Source organism: Lepidochelys olivacea (assembly GCF_965140295.1).
Source record: "Lepidochelys olivacea isolate rLepOli2 genome assembly, chromosome: 27".
Classification (NCBI taxonomy): Eukaryota; Metazoa; Chordata; order Testudines; family Cheloniidae; genus Lepidochelys; species Lepidochelys olivacea.
This window is the reverse complement of record NC_140437.1, coordinates 11,973,293-11,987,374: the sequence shown is the minus strand read 5'-3', so window position 1 is coordinate 11,987,374 and position 14,082 is coordinate 11,973,293. Positions and strand designations below refer to the sequence as shown.

Below are 14,082 nucleotides of genomic sequence, written 5' to 3'. Positions count from 1 at the left end.
GCATCTCCCTCCGTCTGTGTCCCCCCCCCCCCCACAGGCACCATGTATGTTTCTGCCCCCCACCCCCAACTCCTGCCCCAGATCGCTGGCGCAGTCACCCCTCCCCTCCCTCCTCTCCCCATCGCAGGCTCTTCCGTGCCCATCTGGCTCGGGGTGAATCTACAAGAGGGCCGGTCCCGCTTGCTCAGAGGCTATGACGAGAAAGCAGGCACATCTCGCGGGGGTGAGACTTCCCCTTTCTCACTTCTCCTGCACCCGAGGGGGCGGGGGGGGGTGGTGGAGAGAGGGGGCGTGATAGTCCAGAGATCAGCAGAGTCCTGATACCGGGCACCCAGCCACTCTTTCCCTGCCCCCACACCCCTTCACAGTACATCTCTGCCTTGGAGCTTCTTCTCCTCTGTGGACCCCCCCGGCCCCCCGAAGGCGACCCCACAGGGGAAGAGGAATACATACTACACAACTGCCTGTTAGCTCAGGGACATGACCAATGACTAGTCCTTCCTCCCAAGAGATCCCAGCTGCTGAGACACACCAAACAATGGATGACAGGCAACTGTAGGCCAGTGGAGAGACAGGTAGTCCAGTCCAGAGGACAGAGCACTGGACTGGGGCCCAGGAGACCTGGCTTTGCCACAGACTTACTGGGTGACCCTTGGGCAAGTCTGTTTCCCTTTGTCTGGTCTATTTAGATTGTGAGCTCTTGAGGGCAAGGACTCCGACTCTGTATGCACAGCGCCTGGCGCAATGGGGTCCTGATCTCAGTCAGGGCCTTCATTCGTGATGCTCAGGTACTGGGAGAAGGGCTTGTACAATGATCACTGTCCCCGTAAGGCCAGCAATGGGAGAAGGGCCCAGTAAACCCCTGGGACACTCATCACACGGAGAAGAGGGGTGCAAACAAAAATCACCGCCCACAAGGCCAAGACAAGCCACCACTGCTCAGCCCAGCAGCTGTACGCTCCTAGCCTCCTACCCCGATAGGCCACTAAGGAAACCCAGCAGGGCTCATCTGCATCCAGGTCTCCTCCTGGCCACGGCACACAACACAAGCAAAGTCTTAATGTCCTTCCCAGTTTATTCCTCTAACTGGGCAAATCTCCCCCTCTCTTGCGATGGCCCCACACCCCCAGGATGACAGCAATGCGTCCTGCTCTGGCACCTGCCACCCAAACGTTAACAAGCCCAGCCTCCAACCCTACAGGGAGCCCAGTCAGCCTGACGGCCCGTGCGCTGCACGTAGGGAAACTGAGGCACAGAGACAGGTGTAACTCGCCCAAGGTCGCCCAGCAAGTCAATGGCAGAGCTGGGCATGGAACCCGACTCTCCTGACACCCAACCCTCTGCTTTAACAAAAGGTCCCTCTGCACCACAGCCCCACCTCCCCACCCAGGTGCACCGACCCAGGGGCTGCCTATGGATAACAGCACTGCCCGGCTCCTGCCAGCGAATCTCTCGCGGACCGATTCCCAGATCCTCAGAGTCAGACCCAGCCTGGAATGGCTCGCGCGCCAGCCGCACACTGAGCCCCAGCTCAATCCAGGAGCAAGGGGTTGGTGGAGGGGGTAGGCGCACCCTGGGCCAACGGTCTGCAGAGAAAGTCATCCCCCACCACTTCATCAGCCACGCAACCATAGCTGCGGTGTAATTATGCACCTATTCCATGGCTCCCATCTCCTGGATCTAGGGTGGGTGCAGAGGGCCAGTTAAGCACCACAGTGGCATGGGCAATGGACCAGGGTGTCTGCCGATATGCACACACATCCATCCACTCTCCTCCCTGCCAAGCGAGCCCTCCTGGCTCCCATTCCCAAATCACATGCACTGGGCCAAATGCTGCCCCTGGTGTAACTCCAGAGAGGAATCTGGCATTAGATTCTGGCATTGGGGTGATTGTAGCCTCTTCTCGCGGGCCCCCAATGGGGCAGAGGAGCAGCGCGGTAGGGGGGCTAAACCCAGATGCCAATGGAAAGGCCTCCCCTGAGGTAGGATCAGACAGCTGGTATCCTCCCTTCACCCTCCTCGCCAGCTTCATGATCTCATCCTTATCCTGAGGCTGTCCATCCCTGTGAGAAGCCAGGCTCCTGGGATACACAACAGACTCAGAGGGCCCCGTACCCAGGGATCTCCAGGATGTTCTCCTGCCCCACACTGCTCAGACCCCACCTGGATCCAGCAACCCGCCCGCCCCATGCCACAGATCTGCCCACAATGCCAGGGGGCAGCCTCATCCGGCCTATAGAGAATCCAGCAGCCTCGGCAGCTGCCCAGGCCTGGCTTGGCTTTGGGGTCCAGGCCGGCAGGCTGGTGTCAGAAACCAGTCCACACTCTGCCAGCGGAAGAGAAAGGCGGGTTCTGCTTGCTCCACTAAATGGGGGTGGCTTAATGGGCTAAAGCCCCGCACCCCACATACCTACACCCCCTGGAATCACTGGGTCAATTTGCAGCAGGGCTGGCTCGGACCTTCACCGGGGTGGGGGAATGACCCAGACCCTACCCCACGGTCTTGCCTAGCCCTTGATAGCCCCTCGGCACTTCTCGCCCCAGTGAGCGGTTGGCTCTGCTGTACCTGGCCAATATCTTCCCCCACTCCCAGCCCCGCACTAGTGTGTCCCGAAGGATGCTGTCCAGCCACCCCAGCAGTGGCTGCATTTTATGGGTGCCAGCACAAAGACAGCACATTGGCACAGATAGCATGGCACCCCCAGAGCCCAAGATAAGTGGCATCGCACCCCAGCTGGACCAATACTAACTGAGGGCGATGGCGTGACAATCTGGAAAAATCCCCGGGCAGGGAGCTACCAGGTGGCAGGGGAGGGAGGTGGTGCATGGAGCTAGATGCTAGGGGCTGCTGGGTTCTGATCCCAGCTCTGACACTTCCTCACCATGTGCCCCAGGGTGGGAATGACATCCCCGTCTCGAATTGTTCACACCTCCCCGCGGGTGCAGAGAGGGCTCCATTGGCCGGCACGCCCGGCCCCGTTACGCCCACCCTGGCGAGGCGCGGGGACGCCCAGCGGCCTACCTGGATGGGAGCCGTGCTGAACTGGATCTTGCGGTTGGGCACCAGTTCCTCCTCCTCCGACAGCCCGGGGATCTCCACGCAGCTCGACTCGGGCTCGTACAGCCCGTCGGCCTCCTCGTCCTCGTCCAGCCCGCTCCCCCCCGAGTCCTCCCCCAGCCCACTGTATGCACTGATGTCCACCAGGTCGGCCTCCGAGAAGTCCTCCTTCTTGGACTCGTCGCCCAGGTCGGCCTCCTCCTGCCCCTCGGCCTTGCCCTCCTCCTCGGGGTAGGCGTCCGCTTCTGGGGCCTGCCCGTGTTTCTCCGCAGCCAGGCCGCCGTTCTCCAAGGCCGCGTGCACCGTCACCTCGGCCTGGATCAGCTCGGCCCGCTCGGGCCCAGACGCCAAGCTCTTGCTCTTGTCCTGCTCGGCCGCCGTCTCCTCCACCTGCTCGGCGGCCTCGAACTCCTGCTCCGAATCCCCGCTCTCCTCCACCTCCACCGGCTTGATCTTCCGCACCTCCTGGACGCTCTGGGCCCGTGGGCCCGTGGCGTCCTTCTCGCCCGGCCTGGGCGCGACTGGTTTGGGTTGGGCCTTCTCGCCCTCAAGATGCTTGGCTCTCAGTTGGAGAGCTGGCCCGTCACCCCCCCTGGCTTCTGCCTTGCCCCCTTCCGGGCCCTGGAGGAAGACCCGGGACCTCTTGCTGACGATCTTGGAGTTGAGGGGCCCGACTTTGCTGGGGGTTTTGTGCAGGTTGTTCCTCAGGTCGGCCTTCTCGAAGACGGCGCTGAGCTGGCTGACAGTGGGCGACACGGCCTCCGTGTCCAGCTTGTCCAGGGACTCGGTGCTCCCGTTGAACCTCACCACCACGTCCAGCTTCCTGTCCTGGAAGCCGGCCCTCTCCTTCCTCAGCAGGAGCTTGTTGGTGGTCTCCTTCTCCTGAAGGCTCCGCTCGAAGATCTTCCGGGTCTCCTGGAGCTTGGAGACCGGCTTGTCGGGCTTGGAGTCGAAGCGGCTCACCCTCTCCGACACGCTGGTCCCCAGCTTTAGCAGCGCGCTGTGGTCCACGTTCTCGTTCAGGCTGCTGGCCCTGGGCAAGGAGAGCCGGACGGGCTTCTCCTTCACCTTGGCCAGGTCGCAGGTGCCCTCGCCCGGCGGGGCGGTCCCCATCTGCAGGAACATGTTCTTGATCCGGTGCACATTGGACCCATACTTCTTGTTCCTGGCCTTCTTGGCTTCTTCGCTCTCGGCGGCCCCAAGGGCATCCTTTGTGGCTCGGAGGGCCTGGATCCCCGCTTCGTAGGCGTTCCTGTGGGGAGAGGCGCTTCTCAGGCTGCTGCTACTGCTGTTGCTGGGGCTGGCGGTGGGGGGCTCCGTCTTCATCATGGTTCAGCGAGGAGCCTTCTCCGGTCGCCCACACCTCATAGCCTCGCTCGGCCTCCTCTGGCTGGCTCCTCTTCCCCACAATGGCTCTCCCTGCCCGCCGGCTCACATCCCCAGCAGAGCCCCCCTAGTGTAGGAAGGGGCTACGCCGTACAGCGGGCATTGTGCAAGCGGAATGGGAGCAGGGTGGCGAGGAGGCAGGGCTGGTCGGTCCACAACTTGGCAGCCGGAGCAGGAGGGCGAGATCTCCCAAGGCATCGGCTCAGGCCATTGCCAGCCGGGTGACCAGATTCCCTCCCCCACCCCTCGCCCCTTCTCCTCCTCCTCCTCCTCCTCTTCCTCTTCCTCTTCCTCGCTCTCTCTTTCTGCGCCTGAATGGCTGGTGATGGAGACTGAAGGCTCCAGCTCTTCTGCAATCAGCACAGCCTACCGCCCCGGCCTAGGCTCCCTCTGGGTCTTAGAGAGATCACCCGAGCCCTCCTCTTCTTCCCCGCCTAAAGGAAGCGGCAGGGCCATGCGTCCCCTGCAAAGCCCCATAGCCACTGAGCTAATCACCCCAGTAGGAGGGGGCCGGGACAACGAAAGCCCCCAGCTCTGCCATCGACTTATTCAAAACAGCAACAAACTCTGTAACACGACTCAGCCCCCCTCCCCGCCATCAGAGCTGCCAGTTCTCTGGGCGCCTTCCGCAGGGGGACAGATCCGCTCTTCCTGCTCCAAGCCAGTTACCACGTCCCCCTTTGGCTGCCCCCACGCCCGCCTAGCTCCGGGCCAAGGCACGAGGCAGAGCCCTGGCCTGTTTGCAACACATGTGCTGTCCCGCGGGCCCGTGCTGCTTGCTCTAAGCAGGGGCTTCCCCTTTTCCCGGGTGATCTGGGGGACTCCCGCTGGGAGGGAGGCGGGTGGGGCCAGCGCTTCAAGGGGTCGGAAAAAGGGGTGTGTGGGTGGGGGGGGGTACTATCATAATTGGGGAGTAGCAGCTTTGGTGGGGGGAGGGCTTCAGGTGCACCCCTCAACTCCCTGGCTCGATTGCTCTTGATTTGCCGAGTCCGCTTCCAGTGCCCACCCTCCAAACACTGGCCGGGGGCACCTTTTAGGTTCTGCTGTGGTTGTTCCTTGCAGCCTTGGCAAGGCAGGCCGGCTGAAGCCCCAGTTGGGATCTGGTTTTCAGAGGGGCAATTGCACTGGGCGCGTTCATCTCCTTTGAAAAAGAGACCCGCTTTGCCGAGGCGCTGATGGCCGAGGCTGTGGCTTGGCTCCCTGGCTAAATCAGGCCCCTAAATACAGTGCTAGCCGCCTAGCGTTAACCACGTGAGTTAGAAGACGCTGGCCTGTGGTTTCAGCTCTTCATCACAGTCACCATACGCTGCCCTGAAACCGAGCGTATTTCCCCTTGGACATATTCTGCCTCTGACATGGCCAGTCAAGGCCATCGGATCGTGTCCATTCAGCACGCACACAGATTTGCATTGTGGGATTTCCATCCATGAGCCCATTGGGGGCAGAAATCGGAGAGTTCACAGCATTACCTCGCAATGGAGAGCTTCAAGGAGCCAAATTAATTCCTGGGGAAACTCCACGTGACCGCCTAGGGGCCTGGCTTCTCCTTTCCCTTACCCCCATGTCAGTCTGCAGTAACCCCTGTTTTTTACTTGCATTATAGTAGTGTCTAGAGGCTCCAATCAAGCTCAGAGCCCCAATTAGCTAGGCGCTGTGCAGATACACAGCGAGAGGCTTACTCCAAAGAACTCACAAGCTAAAGAGACAGGCAAAGGGTGGGAGGGGAAACTGAGGCACAGAGCAGCCAAGGGACTTGCCCATGGTCAGCGGCAGACCCAGGAAGAGAGCCCAGATCCATCCAGCCCTACACACTGCCTCTCTACGTTCTGACCAAGTCACAGCCACGTACAACTGGCTGGTGGGAAAGAGGAATCAGGCCCCTCGGGGTTTGATTTCAGCTTCCCAGCATCCCTCAGTGCTGTCCCTTGAGCTCCTCAGGAGGCAGAATCTGACCAGCAGACACACGAGGGTCAGGGCTCAGCTGCAGTGGGTCACAGCTAGTCCTCGTCTTCGCCATGGCATGCCAGGCAAGCAGTGGCCGTGTGTCCTTCAAAGCACAGGGCTGGGAGTCAGTCCTGTGCCCAGCTGGATGCATCTGGTCACCTCCCCGCATCTCAGCTCCCCCACCTGTAAAATGGGGCTGGTGATCCGCCCCTGTTGGCGAGGCCCGCTCCCTGCAAAGCTCTTGGGGTGCTCATCGGGAACCACAGGGCACTGTCGCTACGGACGAATCGCTCCGTCGACACGGGGCAGCCCTCCCTCCAGGCTCTAGTCTCCAGGCAAGACTTCCAGCAGCAAGGAGTCAAACTGGGGCGCCTTGATTCCGAGAGGATTGAGGCGAGACGCCTCAAAGGGGCTGGATTTTCAGAAGGCGCCTACCCCTTTAAGAGGTCTCGACCTGGGCCCCCCCAAATCACTCGACCCCCTTGGATAATCTTAGCCCCTGGGATAGGCAGGAGTGGGTTCCACCAGCCACTCCATGTCTGGCCTGGCTCCCCTCCCTTTCCCAAGGCCCCCAGCACGGGAACCAGGCGGCACCAGGACCCTGAAGATGCCAGATGACAAAAGCTCCCCCTCCACTACGTTGCTTCCTGCATCTTCTGCCTTTTTGTGTATGAACCAGCACAGTTATATGTCCCCCACCTTTTCCTTCCCCCTCTGCAGTTCTCCCCCGCCCCCTTCCACCCAAATCCCAGCCCCACAGCAGCTGCAGAGCGGGCAGGGGAGGGTTCTGTACTGGGATCCAGGGCAGAGAGGCGAGGAGCAGGGATCCAAACCCCATGCCAGGCTGCAATTGATTTCTACACCACAAACCTCCCCCCCCCCGCTCTCCCCACACACACCCCACCACCCGCCAGCTGCAAGAGCCAATTACACCTCTGGCCTGACTCATCTGTCCTGCAAACCCACCGACCACTGGGCATTTAACCCTTGCCGGACAAGAGGCAAGAGTCACATAAAGGGAAAGTGAGCTGTAGCTCACGAAAGCTATGCAAATAAATTGGTTAGTCTCTAAGGTGCCACAAGTACTCCTTTTCTTTTTTCATAAAGGGAAAAGGCACGTTATGAAACTCCCCTAAGCGCCTCTGGCCCCACGTGAGCTGCATCCTGGGAGTACGGTCACCCCTACAGGCCCCAGCTGAGATCAGGGTCCCATTGTGCCAGGCGCTGTACGTGCATATAGCAAAATAATAATACCTAGATCTTACATAAGAACAGCCACACTGGGTCAAACCCATGGTCCATCTAGCTCATTGTCCTGTCTTCCGACAGTGGCTGGAGCCAGGTGCTTCAGAGGGAATAAATAGGACAGGGCAATTATCAGGTGATCCATTCCCAGTGGTCCAGATTCAGTTTCTAGGCATCAGAGGTTCAGGGATGGGGTTGTGTCCCTGACCATCGTGGCTAATCACCACTGATGGACCTATCCTCCATGAATTTATCTACTTCTTTTGGCCTTCACAGCATCCCCTGGCAATGAGTTCCACAGGCCGACTGTGCTGTGCGCAGAAGTGCTTCCTTATGTTTGTTTGAAACCCGCTGCCTACGAATTGCTTTGCGTGAGCCCCTGTTCGTGTCTTACGTGAAGGGGTAAATAACGCTTCCTTAACTTTCTCCTCACCATTCCTGATTTTAGAGACCTGTATCATATCCCCCCTTAGTCATCTCTTTTCTAAGATGAGCAGTCCCAGTCTTGTTAATCTTGCCTCCTTTCACGGTATGCTTTTCCTCAGAAGCTCTCCACATTCTTTGCAAAGGAGATAAGCCTCACTAACACTACGTGGGGAAATTGAGGCCCAGAGAGGCGAATTAAGAGACAGTCTCTGCCCCAAAGAGTTTCCAGGCTAAGTAGACAAGACAGATAAAGGCGTCAGCAAACAGCACGGAGGCAGAGTTGGGGACAGAACCTGGTCTCTGATCCCAGCTTGGACCCCAGAGCCTGTGGACTAGACCACCCAGGCCCTACACGAGAAAAGACAAAGGGAAAACAGAGAGAGGCCATGACTTGCCCAAGCAACAGAAGAGTTGGGACTAGCACCCAGGACTCCTGAGTTATAATTACACACCCTGGCAGCCTTGGACTGGGGGCAGCTACATCCTCACTACCTGCGCCAGCTACATTAACCCCACCGGTGCTGCAGTAACCCCTTCCTCTGCAGTGTAGACAAACCCACAGCAAGAGGCAGCCCCGCCCCAAAGAGCTTACAGTCTAAATTGACAAGACCCAGGAAGGAAGGGCCGTTATTCCCATGGCGAATGGAGGCCCAGAGGGATTCAGTGTCTTGCTCAAAGTTCAGCCAGTGACAGAATAGAACTCAGATCTCCGGAGTACTGATGCAGAGCCCTGACCACTCACCCATGCTGCTTTAATTTATCATGCCTCTCCCCCCTGGATTGCATGGGCTTCTCCTGCAGTGCCGAACAATTCACAGTCATCAGGGCCAAGCGACTGGACCGGGGCTTGTAGACGTCCGTTGAATGTAGAACCATCCTTCTGCTCTACTCCACACTGATTAGGTCTCAACTGGAGTATTGTGTCCAGTTCTGGGCGCCACATTTCAGGAAAAATGTGGACAAATTGGAGAAGGTCCAGAGAAAAGCAACCAAAACGATTCAAGGGCTAGAAAACATGACCTGTGAGGGAAGATTGACAAAATTGGGTTTGTTTCGTCCGGAGAAGAGAAGACGGAGAGGGGACATGATAACATTTTTCAAGGACATAAAAGGTTGTTACAAGGAGGAGGGAGAAAAATTGTTCTCCTTAACGTCTGAGGATAGGACAAGAAGCAATGGGCTTAAATTGCAGCAAGGGTGGTTTAGGTTGGACATTAGGAAAAATGTCCTGTCAGGGTGGCACTGGAATAAATTGCCCAGGGAAGTTGTGGAATCTTCATCTTTGGAGATTTTTAAGAGCAGGTTGGACAAACCCCTGTCAGGGATGGTCTAGCTAATACTTAGTCCTGCCACGAGTGAAGAGTACTGGACTAGATGACCTCTCAAGGTCCCTTCCAGTCCTTTGATTCTGTTAACCACAGGCTCAGATTGCTCCCTGGCAAACTCCAGTACACGTCTAAACCGAGCAATATTAGTCATTTCAATACCTGACCCAAACCATTTTAACACACTGATGTATAGTCTACACACAGGACTCCTTGTACCCACTGCTGAAATGCAGCCACTTCTCAGGGGGGAGCACAGCTGCTGTTTAACAGTAATGCCATGCCAGACTGCTGAGTTCAGTACAGCGGGAGAATTTTAAGCAGACACAATGCACTCTTCCAGCAGGACCCTGGGATCAACGCCCCAACTCTCGTCCGATTGCAATGGAATTGATTAACAAGTGCAAGAAGCCAGGAACTTGGCTTCACAGCTCACACAGAGGACGGCTCTTCCAGCTGCACGATCTCAAGCCGGGGGATTGATTCAGCCACGAGTCAGTGGGAAGAGCAGTGAATCACCCGCAGCTCTGCCTGCCGCGCTCTTCAGAGGTCTCCTTCAAGTGCTGCCCCGGATTAGCTTGGGAGGTCACACAACACGCGCTGGGATGGCAGCCAGGCAGGTCTGTTGCAGGTGTGATGCAAACTCGCACGAGCTGACAAGGCTCCGAGCGGCCCTGGAATGCTGCTTTCTCTTCCAGTCCTGTTCACCACTCCCGCAACCCGGGGAGACCTGCTATTCCAGTCCTGGAGCACCAAGCATTTCCCTTGTGACCGAGAGCCCTTCCAGGCCTGGGCCCCCGTCCTGCGTCACGCTGACATGATCTGGCCCAGCCCTGGGGTCTCCCACATCTCTGCCGAGGCCCCTCAACCTCGTTATTCTGGCCTCCAGGGTTCTGCCATGGTCAGTTCTCTGCATTGTTCTGACCTGCTGCTCTCTCCCTTTTAAATCAGGAAATACAGTTTCTGCTGTCCCGGGGATGGAAAACATTCAGCGTCAATCACAACTGGCCACAGATATCCCGTCGTACCAGGCCGTCCTCCCGCCCTTTCCCCCGTGGGGAAATCCAGGGACCAAACTATGCTACACTCTTCACCCAACGCTGGATTTGCCAAGCCCGCAGCAGTGTTTCCACTGGAAGGATAACGCCGCAAGGGCTGCCAGAAACGCACGCCGTCCAACCTTCCCCGACAAACAGACTCACTCGCCGAAACCGTCTGTGCGGAGAACACTGGTCGAGGCGGGGTTCTCTGCACGCGCTGTGCAGGGGCCAGGGTAGATCCCAGCGGGCTCTGGTGGGTGAAGAGCTGCTCTGGAAGCAGGAGGCCAGGACCAGCCAGGGGCCTGGGGAGAATGAAAATGAGTGATATTGACCCGTTCTTAGCCTGCCTAGCAGGGATCCCGGCAGGGAACGCTGCCTAAGGAAAGGGGATATAGGTGGGCAATCTAGGCCAATCTGTAACCAAGCCAGCAGGTAGCCTGGGAGGGACCCACAGGGAGAGTGAATGAATGACACACACCAATTCCTAGCCCCCCCAGCAGGGGTCACTGCAAGATTGGGATGGATGGGACACACAAGAGGGAACCTAGCGCCTCCTTGAGCCAGAAGAGGCACAGTGCAGAATAAAACAATGAATCCAGCGAAAACTCCCCTGCCAGCCCGGCTGGAATAACACTGGACAGGATGTGCGGCTCAGCTGGAGGAGACAGGTGAGTTCTGTAAAGCCAGGACTATAAACACCCCGCAACGGAGAGGTGAGAGGTGAGTCCACACCTCTGAGTTATTGTTTCAGGGTCCCTGCAGACCCAGACGGCCCCCGGGTCAGTTACGCTCAGCTCAGTAGCCTTGAGGGGTTTTCTTTTTTTCCTCTTAATGAAAGCGGAGATTCGGCACAACCTGTGTTCCGCCGGCCACGTAGATGTACATGGGATTGGAACAGAACCCAGGAGTCCTGACTCCCAGGACTCCTGACTCCCAGCTCAAAACTGCTACTCGCTCCCTCGTACGCTGGGTTAAGCTACCTCCACTCCCAGCGTAACTCCATCTCGGTCCCTAGAGTGGTGCCACGCACAAACCTCTCACCGCATTTCCTCCCCACTGCAGTTTCAGTGAAACACAGGATCCTGCTTCACTTCCTGTCCTAAACTCGCTGCCGCGGCCCACCCCAGAGATGGCCACGCAACAGCGCCGGGCGGAGCTCTCGCAGCCTGTACGGGGCCGGGGGGGGGGGTGCTAACTTCTCTGTAACCAGCACATTTACTCCGGTGCCAAGGGAGTGAGATGGGGAATGAGGATCGAGCCCTGCCATTTGCAAACCAGTTTGTCGAGAGCCCACGGGATGTTCATGTTCGGATGAAAGGGCTTCACTAAACGGCAGCCGTTGTTAATTATTAATCCCCATTATTAATAGGCATGACAGTTCCGTTGCCACGGGGTGCGGGGGGGAGGAGGGGTATTTCTTTTCTGCTCGCTGGTCCCCTCCCAGTCCAGCCCCAGCCATTCTCCCCACTACCCCAGGAGGTTCAAACATTTTCCAGATCGCTCTCCCAGTGCCCACCCATCTGGGGTTTCCCTGCCACAGGCCCCCTCCAGGAATTCGCTTTGCTTTCCAACTATTTAAAGGGCCTGGTGCTTTTGCTAGCACTGAAGTCAGTCTGGATTCGTCTCTCTGGACTGGCTTACTCTTGCTTTGATGTGAAGGCAGCTCAGTTGAGGCTTATCCCCAGGTGGTAACAGCCTCCCTGAGAATTTCCCTCAGCAGGCAGCCGGCATACAGGTACCACATTATCCCTACTCTCAACATCCAGCACAGGGAGGGTGTTGGGGGCATAGCCGGGATGCCTAGCACTATGGTCATCCTCTACTTCCCTGAGGATCATGGGATACACAGCACAGATTTAGAGCAGCCTAGGGGCTGCTCTAATTTACATCCGCATCCTGCATGGCCCTACCCAGACAAAGGGAGTGCACATGGGCTTTAAGCCATCATCTTACCCCGTCCCTGTCCTGGCATAACTACAAGTCAGGGTCATTGACTTCAATGGAGCCATTTCCAGTTGGCACCGGAGTGAGATCAGAATCAAGCCCTCCAGTCCAGGTTTGCCGGAGCTCAGTACATTGGGTGCTGATCACTTTAGCAAATCTGGGCCCAGCGGTGGGTACTGAGCCCTTGGGAATCCGCGGGTGGTTGCTTTCTTCCCTGATCCCTCCTTCAGAGTCAGTCACGCCTAGGGAACAGACTCCTCATTCCAAAAGCCCCCGTTCATGTTCACACGGGGGCTCCCCCTCAGCTACCTACTATCTAGCGCATGACAGCTATATTTAGCCTCCCTTTTTTCTCTTGATAAAAGCCCTGCAAGTATGTATTTCAGAGATCAGCCACGCCAGCGTGGGGGCTGCACCCACCTGAAGGGAAGGGGAAGGGCTGGAGGGAGCTGATGCTGACAGGCATTCGCTGAGTTTGCAGCCTGCGTGGTCGGTGGAGCTGCTCACGGCAACGCAGTTTCGAAACACCTAAAGCCACGAGGGGAGTTGCATCCAGTGGTGCGGGCTAGTGGTTAGTGCAGGAGTCAAGGCAGCAGGGCACCTGGGTTCTGATCCCACTTGGGAGGGAGGGAGCTCACTCAGCCAGAGAACTCCTTAAAGTGGAGTTTAGTCTACACGTTCGAGGGCAACAAGTGGGAATCTGGATTTCTGAGTCTCATTCCCAGTGTTAAGGGGGAGGGTAATCTCGTGGTTAGCAGCACATAGCAATCTGAGTGCAATGGCTTAGGGCAGGAAATGAAGAATACCAAATCCAGTTGAGGCTGCAGGGTAAAATTTTTTTTGTGGGGGGAGGCAGAACATAAGTGAGCGAATGTGCTTTAAAACAATGGGTTAAAACATGGTCAGCAGAGTGATCTAATGGGCAGAGAAGAGGGGTTGGGAGTCAGGACTCCTGAGTTCTATTCTTGGCTCGGGAAAGGAACTGGAGTCTCAGGGTTGGGGGGAAGGGGGCCTGGGAACTGGGACTCTTGGGATAGTTTTGTCTGTGCCACTGACTGATTCACTGTGTGGCCTAAGGGGGCACCGCTTACCTCGTCGTGTTTCACAAATGGGTATTAGACGTAAGTGCCTCTCCTGGGCATTGGAACCTGAATTCGTTAATGGGTTGAAAAGGCCAGGAGCATCCAGTGAGAGATGCTCCGGAGGGCGCTTGAGGGCTCAGTCTCCTCCCCTCTGGATACCGGGGTGCGGCAGAAATGCACAACTGGAGAGTCACGTGCACGGCTATTCGCACGTGCGTACACACACAGCGGCATGGGCACACACCTACACACTCGCATGTGGTCGTGCACACCCGTGCACGGCTCTCTCCCCGTGCCCTGGAAATGTGTGGGCCACATTCCAGCTCCCAGGGAGTTTCTGGAGCAGGTACATGCCCTGGAAACTAAGGCTCTGTAATAGGAGCGGGGCCGGAGCGGCCTACGTGAGCACAGCTGCCCCTGGGGAGCCCCGCCAAGGAGAGAACACCACACTGAAGAGCGGAGCAAGAATCTTAATGGAGACTAATGAGGCTACTGGCTTTGCTCCCTGCAGCTCCCCCACAACTGAGACACCCCTCCCTGCAGCCTTTCCCCCCAGCTCAGACCCCCCTCCCTACGGCCACCCCACAGCCCAGACACCCCCCTCCCCCCGCCCACGGCCTCCCCACAACTGG

At 57.7% G+C, this 14,082-nt stretch overlaps 1 protein-coding gene across 1 annotated transcript in view; it reads right to left on the bottom strand.

Annotated features, from left to right (window-relative positions):
• Positions 1-4,711, bottom strand: part of PPP1R9B (protein phosphatase 1 regulatory subunit 9B) — a 44,370-nt gene extending 39,659 nt beyond the window's left edge. Inside the window, exon 1 of the mRNA XM_084615533.1 lies at positions 3,023-4,711. Coding sequence (XP_084471659.1) covers positions 3,023-4,387 — 1,365 coding nt within the window. The 5' untranslated portion in view covers positions 4,388-4,711. The remainder of the gene's footprint in view (positions 1-3,022) is intronic.
• Positions 4,712-14,082: the final 9,371 nt, after the last annotated feature.